At 43.6% G+C, this 15,391-nt stretch overlaps 1 protein-coding gene across 2 annotated transcripts in view; it reads left to right on the top strand.

Annotated features, from left to right (window-relative positions):
• KIF19 (kinesin family member 19) overlaps positions 1-15,391 on the top strand; it is a 425,797-nt gene that overhangs the window by 349,214 nt on the left and 61,192 nt on the right. For both annotated transcript variants that reach the window (XM_078654238.1, XM_078654237.1), the window contains exons 10-11: positions 478-634; positions 15,145-15,319. In XM_078654238.1, the coding sequence (XP_078510364.1) occupies positions 478-634; positions 15,145-15,319 (332 nt within the window). The remainder of the gene's footprint in view (positions 1-477; positions 635-15,144; positions 15,320-15,391) is intronic.

Raw genomic sequence — 15,391 nt, 5'->3', positions numbered from 1 at the left:
TTACTTTATCCTATGTGTGTCTACTCTTGCTTAGTTTCACTTTTTTGGCATCTTATTTTCAGATTATTTTTTGTCACTTCCTCTAGCCCAGAAATCTTGAGTTCCATTCTTCTATCCCCTTTCAGTCATTTTCAGTGCCCTTCCTTCAAGTGATATCTTTGTTTACATTTCTCTGTCTTTTATGTTCTCTTTGACTGTTGTTTCTCTGTTTACCCGTATCGCCCCACTAATTATCCATTTTCTTCCACTCTATTTCTTTTCCTCTCTCACTCTCTCTCAATGTTCTTCTTTCTTTTTGTGTTCTGTCTTCATCCCTCTTTTCATGTCTTTCCAAGTCTGAGTTTCACTTCTTGTTCTACGTTTATCTCCACCTTTCCTTATCTCTCCTCACGTTCTTTCTCTCACCACCTCTTAAACCTGGTAAGGTTCAGGTTCCCCTATTACCCTCTTTTGAGCTTTCCTTCTTACTTTTGGCAGGTGAAGCGGAATTTGATGAACGTGTCATACCACATTGCACAATACACAAACATCATCTCAGACCTGCGCAGCGAGATACAGCGACTGAAGCGAAAGATTGACGAGCAAAGTCTGAAGCAGATCAAGAATGGGAAGAATGACATTCGCAACATTCAAGGTAAGAACAAGCTTAAAATGTCTCTTCACAGATAACACCAGATCCTTTGTTCCACCTCGTAAAAGGAGCAAGCCTTTCCATTGGACCCAGGTACTTACTTAAGATTCTCATTTGGAAACTCTACTTTCCTTGTGTGCATGGCCCTTCATTCCTAGAACACATTTGTACACTATTTTGTTGCATTATCTTATGTAGGTGTATCGTGGGATACTTAATTACGTCCCCTCTGCTTATGTGAAAATTTTAAAATTGCTATAAAATGTTGTGAATCTACAAGTACAGGTTAATATTAACTTTCACTGATTTACAGTGAGAGTCACAGATGTTCGATGAAGGAAAAGTCAAAAACCCTATGATAGAGGTTCTGATTGATGGTGCTCCTTCTCAAAAAAGGCATTTTTGTAATTTAAATTAGTAATCTATTACAAATATGCCAGTTCAGAATATAAAATCGAAGTGTAACTTTCAAGGCTGACTTCTGTCGAACTATTTAATCATCCATCATTGGTTTGCCCGATGCTCTTCTGGCACTTCCATTGCAGCACAGCACAAGGACAACCTTCTGGATGACCTCCAGCAGATACTTAATGGTCGCCTTGCAAGGATTGCATCCATATTGATCCCCCCAGTCTAGCCTGTGACATTTGGTACTGTGACCGTACAATTATCCAGGATGGGATGCGTTTGGACGTTTATGCCATCTCTAACACTATCTAATGGTTCCGATCATTCTTATTTTTTCTGAACACAAAGCTCATTCCTTTGTACTCCGGTGAACATTTTCTGCTCAGTTCCCCCAAAGAGTGTCCCTTCTCTTACTTAATGCTGATGGGGCAACATCATTGTTCTCTTTTATCAAATATTTTTGAGAGGATTGCAATTCATAAATAATATTCAAATGTATATGGTCACCTACAATATTGTTCAATCTGATGAACAAAATATATATTTTAACATAAGCGGCAGAAATGTTGGAATTTAAATATCGTAAAACACAAGCATCATTGACAAGCATATACTTTTTTGAGATAAGTAATATAGTTTTAAATAATATTGATTTTTTTTGATCGGTTTAAAAAGATTGTTCTTTTATTATTTTAATGGGTATTAGTTGATATATTTGTATTACTTAAATACTAAAATATACAATGTCATTTTAAGTGAGTTAGATTTTCTTTTACATTTATGGTGTTGTAGTGAATTGTTGGGTTTGTAGGGTAATATGCTGGGAAGTAAATTAGGAAATAAATAATAAAAAATACATTCATTAATAACATTTATTTAATTATATGAATGATATTTATTATGTACTTTTTGTAATACCGATCTATTTTCATTATATGTTATTTGCTGTCTGCTAGGTTTGTAGGGGCATAGCGTGGGAATCTCATTAAGTAATAATTAATTAACAATTAATTATTGAGTGTTACTTATTTACTTGATTTTTAATTATGCAAAATATGTAATAATTATTTATTTCACTTATATTTTAGTTGCTGGATGCTAGGTTTGTAGGAGTATAGGGTGGAAATTTAATGAAGTAATATTTAATTAATTATTCAGTATTAATTGCTAATTCATTATTTAATGTATTTTAAATATGTAAGTTATGGTATAATTATATTTTGGGTGCGGGCAGCTAAGTTTGCAGGGCTACAGGATGAGACGGTAATACATTAATATTTAAATAACAATGATTTATTAATTGATAATTTTTTATTGGCTAGTAATTATGTAAATTGATTATTTCATTTTAGTTTTTAAATACGTAAATATAACTTTATATCTATATATCTATCTATATATATATATATATATATATATATATATATATATATATATATATATTAAACACACAAAAGTTGCCTCGAAGGAAAGAAGCCGCTGGCAGGTAAGTAACCGTCTCTTTATTGAATTACTTGCATGCAGGAAACATCGTGGAAGGTGCAGCCCCAAATAAACCAAACGCGTTTCAGGAATCACAGTTCCCTTCGTCAGTGGTTGATGTCAGCTGTGTAACACAACGGAAGTCTCCGCACACCTTTATTTCCAGAGAGTGTCCTAGTGGGCGGGGCCAAAGCATGGCCTTGTGGACTCTGTAGTGCCGGAGAAAGTAAAGCGCATGTGCGCCCATCGTGCTGACAGATAATGTTCAAAAGTGTTCAAAAGTATTCTCACCCCAGTGGGTTGGTGCACATTTCGCTTTGTTGCCTGTCCGGCTTTTCAGTAAATCAAACACGGAAACTGCCTCTCAAAGTAGTGATGACGTGCTCATGTCACCACCGAGCCCGCTCTCAGGCGGTGAGCTTCTTTCCGCGGCTAGGCAAGCCGCTCTTAATTAAACACACAAAAGTTGCCTCGAAGGAAAGAAGCCGCTGGCAGGTAAGTAACCGTCTCTTGATTGAATTACTTGCATGCAGGAAACATCGTGGAAGGTGCAGCCCCAAATAAACCAAACGCGTTTCAGGAATCAACGTTCCCTTCGTCAGTGGTTGATGTCAGCTGTGCAACACAACGGAAGTCTCCCCACACCTTTATTTCCAGAGAGTGTCCTAGTGGGCGGGGCCAAAGCATGGCCTTGTGGACTCTGTAGTGCCGGAGAAAGTAAAGCGCATGTGCGCCCATCGTGCTGACAGATAATGTTCAAAAGTGTTCAAAAGTATTCTCACCCCAGGCACTCCGGAACTGTGATTCCTGAAACGCGTTTGGTTTATTTGGGGCTGCACCTTCCACGATGTTTCCTGCATGCAAGTAATTCAATAAAGAGACGGTTACTTACCTGCCAGCGGCTTCTTTCCTTCGAGGCAACTTTTGTGTGTTTAATTAAGAGCGGCTTGCCTAGCCGCGGAAAGAAGCTCACCGCCTGAGAGCGGGCTCGGTGGTGACATGAGCACGTCATCACTACTTTGAGAGGCAGTTTCCGTGTTTGATTTACTGAAAAGCGGGACAGGCAACAAAGCGAAATGTGCACCAACCCACTGGGGTGAGAATACTTTTGAACACTTTTGAACATTATCTGTCAGCACGATGGGCGCACATGCGCTTTACTTTCTCCGGCACTACAGAGTCCACAAGGCCATGCTTTGGCCCCGCCCACTAGGACACTCTCTGGAAATAAAGGTGTGCGGAGACTTCCGTTGTGTTGCACAGCTGACATCAACCACTCACGAAGGGAACTGTGATTCCTGAAACGCGTTTGGTTTATTTGGGGCTGCACCTTCCACGATGTTTCCTGCATGCAAGTAATTCAATCAAGAGACGGTTACTTACCTGCCAGCGGCTTCTTTCCTTCGAGGCGACTTTTGGGTGTTTAATATATATATATATATGTATATATATATATATATATATATATATATATATATATATATATATATATATATATATATATATCCATTCAAATGCAGGCACTCTAATTGAGGGAGACCATAAGGAAAAACGTTCGTTCAGGGGTTTATTAGCAGCTTGCAAGCACACGGTAATTCAGCAGCACCTTCTCCAATAACGTAAACGCCGGACGCGTTTCGGGACCTTTCCCTTCTTCTGCGGATATGATGAAAGCACCTGCTTGCACGTGATGCACCTTTTAATGATGCCTGCCTCCCTGGCGTGGCTGGATCGCAATGCATCCTGGATAGTGTGGTGCGCAATTACTTCACCCAGGTGGGTGTGCAAACAGTACAAAGTAGTTCAAATTTAATTCCCCAGTGGGTAGAGGGGGAAGCTTGCTGACACCCTGTGCCCCGCTTTCTAGTTGCCATCCTGGTGAGCGGGCGTCGTCCTGCAACAACCACCAGCTTACTTTCCTTTCCTGTTTCTCCAAACACCAACCGGCACAAGGACAGGATCCGCTTCTATTGCGGCGGCCGTCTCCTCGCGACTGAAGCCAGCCGCTAAAAATCCATTCAAATGCAGGCACTCTAATTGAGGGAGACCATAAGGAAAAACGTTCGTTCAGGGGTTTATTAGCAGCTTGCAAGCACACGGTAATTCAGCAGCACCTTCTCCAATAACGTAAACGCCGGACGCGTTTCGGGACCTTTCCCTTCTTCTGCGGCGTATGATGAAAGCACCTGCTTGCACGTGATGCACCTTTTAATAATGCCTGCCTCCCTGGCGTGGCTGGATCGCAATGCATCCTGGATAGTGTGGTGCGCAATTACTTCACCCAGGTGGGTGTGCAAACAGTACAAAGTAGTTCAAATTTCATTCCCCAGTGGTGTAGAGGGGGAAGCTTGCCGACACCCTGTGCCCCGCTTTCTAGTTGCCATCCTGGTGAGCGGGCGTCATCCTGCAACAACCACCAGCTTACTTTCCTTTCCTGTTTCTCCAAACACCAACCGGCACAAGGACAGGATCCGCTTCTATTGCGGCGGGCGTCTCCACGCGACTGAAGTCAGCCGCTAAAAATCCATTCAAATGCAGGCACTCTAATTGAGGGAGACCACAAGGAAAAACGTTCGTTCAGGGGTTTATTAGCAGCTTGCAAGCACACGGTAATTCTGTGGTCTTTCGAAATAGTTTCGTATTCAATTGTTTGTTTTCTACTTCAAGTAACACATCAAGGAATTCAATTTTGTCTCGACTGATGTGTTCGGTGAATTTCAAGTTGAGAGAATTTACATTCAACTTGCCAATAAAGACCTTGACAGAAGCCTCATCCCCACACCAAATAAAGAAGATGTCATCAATGTATCGCAGCCACAGGGCCACTTTGTTGAATTCCGCCATTTCCACGGAAACCTGCTCCTCCCACCAGCCTATGAATAAATTTGCGTAGCTGGGGGCGAAGCAGGTTCCCATGGCAGTGCCCTGTGACTGTCGATACAGTGTGTCGTCAAAGATGAAAACATTTTTTTGAGGCAGATCTCTATCATTGACACAATCATTTGTGAATGTAGGAGATATGAAATGGATCTGGACTTCAAGAAGTGTTTGATGGCAAGTAATCCCTGATCATGTTGTATACATGTGTATAGACTGCTAACATCAAGAGATACTAAGGTGTAATCATCCTCCCAATGTATTCCATCAATTATCGATAGTGGTACCTGCGGCTGGCGTTCTTGAGGGCTGCAGGGTTGTCCGGTGTTTGCTCATGGCGCTATTTCTTCTCGAGTCTTCGGTAGGTCTTCTTGGCTGTCTGGAGGTTGCCGGTGAACCAGATATTTTTGTTTTATATATATGTATAGATTGATAGCCGGAACGCGTCTCTTTAGCCAGGGGGTCGTGTGAGACATGAATTAATAAAGAAAGCCATACCTGACATCTTCGAAGACATTCCTTCTTCTTTGCTGGAGTGGGATGGAGTATATATATATATATATATATATATATATATATATATATATATATATGTGTGTGTGTATATATATATATATATATATATATGTGTGTATATATATATATGTGTATATATATATATTTTTTTTTCACTGAAAAAAACAGGTTACATGGACATTATAGATGGATTCAGATTTTACACACACAAACCTATAGTTATATCAATTAACTATAACTCGTGCCCCCGCCATCCACTGTTTTTGTCATCAATAATTTCTCTTCAAATGTTGCAGTGATATTATCAATGCTGGTAAAGGCTGTAAATGTGGCAAAAGACTTTGTCCCTTTCTAGCTCGGTATGGATGGCACTATGCTAATCCTATGCTTAAAGCCCTTGCTAGAAAAACATATGAAGTCAGCAGATTTAGAGTGTCGCTGGTGTAATAGGATGCTCTCTATAGGACACACTCTCCACCTAAACTTGGGAACAACCAAGAGTTCTCTGCTTCTTTTTTTGCATAATTTATGTGACACGCTAAGCCTGAAAGTGTATTGTTTTAATACATATTAAAAAACTTAATATAAGCTAAAATAAATATATTTATTATGTTACACTATAAATATATATAATTACAACAATACAAACATATGTGTTTTTATTTTTATATACATAGATATTTATATATATAGCATTAAATATTTGTGTATCATTTAATTTACTTTTTTTAATTTATATATTAAAATATTTTACATTTACTACTTTAAACTCTTTATATTTAGAAATCGATATTTGTGTCTGTTTTTGGACAATATTAGCATCAAAGATATTTTTTCAGATATTTTTGTGCTTACTATTATAATTAGAGGGGCATGATAATGTGGTAAACAGTATTTTTGGCACAATATTTTTGTCAACGATATTGTTTACCACAATATTGTGTCAGTGATCCCACAGAGGTCTAAAGTGCATTCACCGATAATTGCTTCAGCCTAAATCTACTAAAATGGAAGTGATGGCAAATGCAACATATATTATTTACACTGCTTTGAAAACAACAGAATTTCTTTATGAGTTCCATATCAAACACAAAGGATTATAATAACACAAGTTAGCCTTGTTACAAGTTCAGATAGTAAATCAAATAATTCTAGGGAAAGTCCCTCTTTGAAAAACCTTAAACTTTTCTGATACTTATTGCCATCTTAGTTACAACAGTAACCTAGCATTCATTTTCCAGTCTGTTTAAAAAAAATAGCTCCAGAGTTGTCATCTGGACCCTGCATTCTAGAAACTGTTTCATTTTGTACACTCTACTATAAGTAAGTCTATTGTAAGTCTATTAGTCACTAACTTAATGGCGGGAGCCTTTCAAAGTCTTGGTCTGTGATCTTGCTGAATCCCAGGCAGAGGCCAGGGTTTGTCTCCCCATGAACTTAGAACTCAAGATAAGGCATTTCTAAGTTTTCACATTAACAAACATCTGCAAAGTGACCTACTGTTCATTAATTCGTATCCCATAAATATGCTTTGTTTGAAAAAGGTTGACCAAAACCCACCAGATCATATATATTGTTGTTTCATGAGAAGGGTGAAAAACTGCCCACGGCACACTATAAAAGGATTGTGCAACGCTCAACAAATACACGATTCAGCAATCTGTCTAGACCGTGAGGCCTCTCGTCTCCTTTGCCACAGGGCTGGGAAGGTCTGTGTCAATGATGTGATCCATATTTCTTGACACCACTAGCCATAGGTTTAGTGGATTCAAATAAACACTTTCTCAAAAAACAATAGAAAGACGTCCATGATTACACTTCCCAAATTTGTGCTGCGCCACTTCCTGTCTTTCAATTCAATTCAATTCAAAGAATCTTTATTTCGGCATAATGCCATAAAAGAAGACAAACGTAGTACATATAAAGCAGTGCGAATAGATGGCAATAAAAAATAGTAAAATTAGTAGCAGCAAATTGATCCTCAGACAGGTTGAGTCAGTTCATACAAACTCGATACAAGTTAAAACATACAATGGTGAAAAAAATAAATACATTTCATACTGGCATTTAAGAACAGGATAAAAAGACAATATGTGACCGAGGGCGAGCCCAGCACAAGTTCAGGCAATTAGGAGCCTGCGCTTATGCCACATGGCAGCCAGAAATTTTGCGACTGCACATACGGTCGAGCCAGTTGTGTCGGTTTTGAGTATTCTGAATGTATGCATACATTGTTTGAAGGCTAAGTTTATGCATAGTGGTACAAGCCAGTAATTCCTAGCCTTGCGATACCCTGGGCAAAAAAATCACATGTAATTCACTTTCACTATCACTTTCACAGGCCGGACAATTTTTCGGAGCAGAGGGTGACCACCTCGCAGCGGGAGCTCACCATGCCTCCACTGAACATAACATTTTTTTGCTAACACGGGGTATATATCATCAAGGAACTGCTCAAATAAATAAGAGTCTTTAACTTGCAGGAAGGAAGCAGTAATTGAACCAATTTGGGAGTTAGATAGTGCGGCATTAAGTCTGTCTGCACGAAATATAGGCATTAATTGAGTGCGAGACAGTCGTTTGCAGCCGTCCTCTGGGTCTAGCCATAAATCAGGGATCTCTAGCCTAGTAAATTCTTTTTTTATATAGGCGAGCCAGGGAATGTTTCCTGAGTCTGTAGCAGTCAATATTTCCTTAAGTTCCTCTCTGTAGTGTATCAGCTCAGGGGTGACCCAGATCCTACGCCAGAATCTCAGGGGTTTGAGGGCTAGCTCTTCATCAATAGGTCTAATTCCCAAATCTAGCCTTAAAGGAAGCAATGGGGAGCTGAGCGGTAGAGCCAAAAGCCCTCTTAGAAATTTATTCTCAGTTTTACTAATTTCAGACCTATTACAGAAACCCCAAAGTTCACCCCCGTACACGATGGCACCCCTAGCTTGTGTCTTGTACACCTCCAGTGGTGGTCCCACAGTTTTAATAGTGGACTTGTTGAATAGCCTAAGGATTCCGCCTGAGAGTTGGGCCAATTTGAGTTGTGACTTAATCTGCTGGGGTCCCCATGTCAAATTTTCATTAAGCGTGACCCCCAGATAGTCAAAAGTGTTTACCCTTTCAAGCGTCGTCGCCCCTAGGCTTGGATTTGGGCGTAAAGTTCTTGGTGGATTGAAGATCATGAATTTTGTTTTTGAAGTGTTGATCTCCAAGCCTCTAGCAGTGCAGAACTCCTGAAAGCCATCCAAAATTCGCTGAATACCCATTGGAGATTTGGAAAGCAGAAGGGTGTCATTGGTGAACATGATCGCTGGGACCCTGTTGCCTGCCAGCTTTGGCGCGTCATTATTCTGGATCCCATTAAGGTGCCCGATTACCCCATTGACATAGAGGCAAAAGAGGGTCGGCGCGAGTACGCAACCCTGCCTTACCCCCCTGTCAACAGGGAATTTAGATGAGAGCATGCCATTTTTTCCACATCTGACTTGGCCAAAATTGGCCTTTTGCAACTTTATCAGAATAGTCAGGAGGTGAGTAGGGACACCAAGGTCAAAAAGAACAGCCCAGAGTTTCCCCCGAGGTACAAGATCAAAAGCCGAACGGAGGTCGACAAACACCATATAGAGGCTGCCACCCTCTAATCTCACCGTTTTCCGATATATTAATTGAAGGCGGAAAATTTGGTCCACGGTGGAGGTGTTCTTTCTAAACCCTGCCTGGTAAGGACTGAGAATTGCTGACTCATCGATCCAGTCCTGCAGCCTGTCCAGGATGAGTCTTGCAAAGATCTTTTGGGGGATAACAATGAGACTAATCGGTTGGTAGTTGGAGGGGAGCAGAGGAGAGCCCTTCTTAAATATGGGCACTATCTCTGCACCCAACCAAGTACATGGGACCGACATGCCACTCATGACCGCATTAAACAATATCTGAAAATATGGGCCCCAGATTTTAGGCTCTTGTTTGAAGGGATCCCCCGGCAGTTTGTCCAGCCCAGGAGCTTTCCCCGAAGCAAGTTTGGAAATGGCATTGCAGACTTCAGGCACCGTGAACTCAATCACTTCCGTGTCCACAGACAATGTAGGAAGAACGAGTGAGTCCTTGGTGCTCTCACAAAGTCCCTCCGTAGAATATAGAGCCTGAAAGTGACCTTCTCAGGCTTCTGGAGCTATATTCGATTCTATGGCTGCGTTTGGATCACTGCACCCATTGTTTATTATAGACCAAAATTTGTGAGGGTCTTTGGTTACAAGAGCCAGAGATAGGTTGGATCATTTCTCATGGTTCCACTCTATCTTGGCACAGTTGGTCAAATGTTTGTAATACGCCCTCGTGGTTTAAATTGCTGGTCCATCATTCTCTTTAATGGCCTGCAGTAGCTCAGTTTTAGCCTTCCTGCATGCTGAGTTACACCAGGTATGGGGAGGTGCCTTTTTTACTCTCCGCGAGACCTGGGGATTAAGACTCACCCAGGTTTCTCAGTAGATCCTCGTGGAGAGACTTCAAATTAGTGAAATATTCAGGCGATAGTGGTTGGTTAATTAGTGTCGCAACCTCCACGAATAAGGGAATTATAAGTCTATAGAGTTTCCCTAGTTGTTCCGGATGTTCCACTAAATTATGCCATTTGACTCTACGTCTATCGTTAGAAACAATAAGATTGTCATCATTAGCACTGGAGGCCGGGGAGCCCTTTCTACTGTTGTATGGTCAGCCCAATTCTAAAATTAATGCATTATGGTCACTGTCTGCTCTAATAAAAACAGTAAAATCATTAACTAGTGGCCATAACCTTGTTTCAACTAAAATATAGTCGATAAGAGACATGTGTCCAAATTTATTATAGGTAAATTTGGCTGAAATATCCGAAGAGGTTCGACCATTACATGCTCTTAAGGAATTATTTAGAGTAAGTGCCGTGAATTGAATAGCCAGCGGCGTCCATGCCTTGGGTGATGGAACCTGAGACATGGGGTATCGACCAATGGTCATCCTCTGCAGATAGCGCTTCATCGTTTAAACCTTTAAGGGATTCAAAATGGCAATTGAAGTCCCCGGCAACCAACAAACGAGTATCACTCGGAATAGTGGGAATAAAAAGGGCCAGATCCTCAATGGTGATAGACTCGCTACTTAGACTTACAGGTCGCGAGTAGACATTAATCAGTGCAAGTTTAAATGCATTGGGCCAAGTAGGAACTACGCATTGGATGTCTCTGGAGTGGATGTCTAGTGATTTGGCAGTACTGCCGAGGTGGGTGCCAACCCAAATAGTTAAACCCCCGGAGGGGCGGCCTTTCCCTCCCCAGACAGCCGGCACATCGAACGTAGCAAAATCAAGCCGGTGTTGCATAGTTCGGGCCCACGTCTCCTGGAAGAGACACATATCAGTGTTGTTCATGAAAGAACCCCATTCTGGGCAACTCATCTTATTGAGGAGCCCCGCCAGATTCCATGATAATATTTTGAGTGAATCTGGGCCAATACCCTCGTCCTTACCTCCAACTGGATCCATGTTTTCTACATCAGTCTGGGTCACTAGGCATGCTGTAGACACCAGTAGGATATCGACCAATGTTACTGGAGTTCCAGGGTCTCTACCACTAACAGCAGAAAGTTGACTATTACTAGGGATAGATGGGGTTATTCCAAACGACCTATTAGTTCCCACCTGCCTAGCCCTGATACTGCTCTCGCCATTCCTTTCTTGTGGGTTTCCTCCCAGTACCCCCCAACCCTGTCAATTTGAGTCGAATCCCTTTTTGTTTTACCCGGGATACGCCCTAGTCAATCCACCAGATCCAAGCCACTGTATCTATTGTGTAGGGGTTTTGCCACAGGGCCTATAGGATCACCAGTTTCACCACGGCTGGGTCCGTCCAGTGGACGACCTACCTGAGTCCATAATTGGCCGGAGCCAATGTTAGTATTCGATTGCCCCGGGGGATAGAAATATGACAGGGAAAGCGACTGAATAATTGTTGCGGGACACGGGTGGGACCATTGGCAAATATGGTGTACTGTCCGTGTGTTTCTGAAATTTATCAGAACACAATCACCCTTTATGTCCTTTGGCCTTTGACCCACCCAAGCCACCCTGTGAACAAGTACATTTTCGCTAGTCACAGATGGTGCAAGTGGTCTGTTTTTATTTAACCAATCTGTGACTTTGTTCTTGAGTGAGGTGTGCGATTCCTCACTTACATTCTTCAGCTCCGGGACCCCGGCTAGGACCACCACATATGGACTAGATTGAGGCGGTAGGTCAATTATCAGGGGCTTTGGGTTGCTGGGGCGTTGTTTCTGCTCGAATGTATTAATGTCAGGGCATATGATAGAGTTATGTCTTTAATTTAGGCCCGGCCCCCCGTGTTACAGACAGCATCTGCTTTCCAGTTCTGGCCGTTTCCACTCTCACAACTTCTGATACTATAGGAGCTAGTGCAACTAGCCTGCCCACCCCCCATCATTGTGATTTATAAGTACTGGAGTAGATGTGCCCGTAGTATTGCCCGTAGTATCTGAACCATCAAGAGCTACAGGTACAAGTTTATCATCAACTTTAAATATTTTGGCTACATCCCCAGCAATGTGGTTTGAGACATTAGTTACAGATAATAGGCTGGCTTCAATAGCAGACAGTCTATGAGTGAGAGGCAATAAAAGATCAGCAAAGAGAGACCCCATTTTATCCCAAAAAGCATTATTCGCAAAAGGCATATGGGCAGTTGATGGATCGAATGCCACTAGTTCTGATGCAACTGTCGCTACTTCCAGTTCTTCTGGGCGGACCGGGGATACCCGCGCAGCATTGTCTGATCTCAGATTCGTGGATTTGCTGCGACAATGTTTCTTTATGGGTACTATATCCCGTTTCTTTTTGGTCGCTCCCTGCCTTGGCAATGAATGTTCTTTTCTGCTCTTTTGGTTAATAGTCATTGACCTTGTTTTGGGAGGGGAAGCCTGGGCCGATGCCATCAGTTCTATGGCTGGATTTAATGGGGCATCCACTGTTGTAGTAGCCACCGTAGAGGGGGGGTTGTTGCTGCAAGATGTATCATGTTCAGGTGAGCAAAGCGGGATACATCCATTCACTGGCTGGACAGGGTGTACATGCACGTCAAGAGACAACCTCCGTTCTGTTACCGCTATCTCTTGCTCCAGTGCATTCGAAGCTCTCGTGAAAAAATAGTCCAAGGTTCCCATCATTCCTGCACTTTTCGATACTAGCTTTTCCTTATGGATACCTGACGCCATCACTAGTATTTGAGCAGTTATACTCCACACTGCGTAAACTGGAGACAAAGATGGTAGACTTACCGGGTGGCAGTGGGCCTCTATCTCCAAAGGCACTGGACTACGGAAACGCCCTCTACGCCGGAACCACAGCCAAGCTACAGAAAAGACTCCAGCGCATCCAGAACGCCTCCGCCCGACTCATCCTGGATGTCCCCCGACGCAGCCACATCTCCAGCCACCTGAGGAACCTGCACTGGCTCCCCGTCGACAAGAGGATCACGTTCCGGCTCCTCACCCACGCACACAAGTCTCTCCACGACCTGGGCCCCAAGTACCTCAACGACCGCCTGACCTTCTACACGCCCACCCGCCAGCTACGGTCCACCAGCCTCGCCCTCGCAGCCGTACCACGCATCCGAAGAGCCACCGCCGGAGGAAGATCCTTCTCTTACCTGGCTGCCAAGACTTGGAACTCCCTCCCCATCCACCTTCGGCTGACCCAGGACCATCTCGCCTTCAGGAAACAACTCAAGACCTGGCTGTTCGAGCAGTAGCATACCCCTCCCCCCAAGCGCCTTGAGACACTCCCGGGTGAGTAGTGCGCTATACAAATGGCATGATTGATTGATTGATTGATGTTAGAGAGTGGGTCCGGCCCGGCCTACTCCGGTCTCGAACGGGCTCAGACGGGCCCGCCCTTGGCCCGAGCTTCGCCCGACACACGTCCGCACGCGTCCCGCGTCGCAGTGGGTGTAGCCGGCAATATGGGCAGGGCAACACAAGGGGAGGAGCTTGCTGGTGGTAAGTGCGGGGACTCCTGGGCAATGGAGTCCCGCTGTCTCCCTCTCTCCCGTCTGTTGGCAGCGTTCTGTTTCCCAAATTACCGCTGCAAGCGGCTCCCGCGAAGCGGGGGCCGCGAGCGGTTAAGTAGCTGCAGGGGGAGGAGCTGGCTGGTGGTAGGTGCGGGGGCTCCTGGGCAATGGAGTCCCACTGTCTCCCTCTCGCCCGTCTGTTGGTAGCGTTCTGTTTCCCAAATTACCGCTGCGAGCAGCGCCCGCGAAGCGGGGGCCGCGAGCGGTTAAGTAGGTGCAGGGGGAGGAGCAGGCTGGTGGTAGGTGCGGGGACTCCTGGGCAATGGAGTCCCGCTGTCTCCCGTCTGTTGGAAACGTTCTGTTTCCCAAATTACCGCTGCGAGCGGCTCCCACGAAGCGGGGGCCGCGAGCGGTTAAGTAGGTGCAGGGGGAGGAGCTGGCTGGTGGTAGGTGCGGGAACTCCTGGGCAATGGAGTCCCGCTGTCTCCCTCTCTCCCGTCTGTTGGCAGCATTCTGTTTCCCAAATTACCGCTGCGAGCGGCTCCCGCGAAGCGGGGGCCGCGAGCGGTTAAGTAGGTGCAGGGGGAGGAGCTGGCTGGTGGTAGGTGCAGGGACTCCTGGGCAATGGAGTCCCGCTGTCTCCCTCTCTCCCATCTGTTGTCAGCGTTCTGTTTCTCAAATTACCGCTGCGAGAGGCACTCCTGTCTTTCATGTCAATAACTCTCTAATTTGACGAAAGTGAGAATAAACAGTTGGCATCCCACCTGCAGGTTTTTCCTGCATGTACATCAGCTTGCTATTGCATATTTTAACTTATTTTGCCCGTCTACCTACAGAAAACCATTGACAGGTTTATTTCACTGAGAATTTGCTTCAAGTGCCTACCGGTATGACACAATTATTGAAAATAGATAGTTATTTTTTTTTAATTATTATTATCAAAGGGCTTCCTACAGAAAATATCTTTTATCAGCTTACTTTGGCGGCACAGCTTTGCAAGTGCACAGAATAACTTTTATTGTAATATTCCAGAATTTATTGAAAAAAGAAAAGTGTGTTAAAACAAAGTAGGGGCAAAGTGCACATTATTAAATAAAAGTTTCTTTGAAAGTATTTCTGTTCATTTCATCCTGTGCTCTTAGAGGTATATATTGAAATGTTTTGGCATCGTTTCTTTGATGGTTTCAGCTGAAGTTCAACTCCATCACTCTCCATATGAGCGACAAGAGATAGACCAGTTGCGGGAGCAGCTGATCGGGGCATTTCGGGAGCAGATGGAGATTCGACGGAGCATGATGGAGCTCGAGAACAATCACATGGAGATACAGATGGATGTCTCCCGACACTTGCTCATCATCGCTGAGTAGGTATCTGGGCAGTGGGCAGGCATAGGGGCGTGCCAATTGAACTGACAGCTAGTAAAAGATGAAAGTGA

This window comes from Lissotriton helveticus, chromosome 7, assembly GCF_964261635.1.
Source record: "Lissotriton helveticus chromosome 7, aLisHel1.1, whole genome shotgun sequence".
Classification (NCBI taxonomy): Eukaryota; Metazoa; Chordata; class Amphibia; order Caudata; family Salamandridae; genus Lissotriton; species Lissotriton helveticus.
Note: the sequence above shows the minus strand (reverse complement) of the source record. Positions and strands in the feature narration are given on the sequence as shown.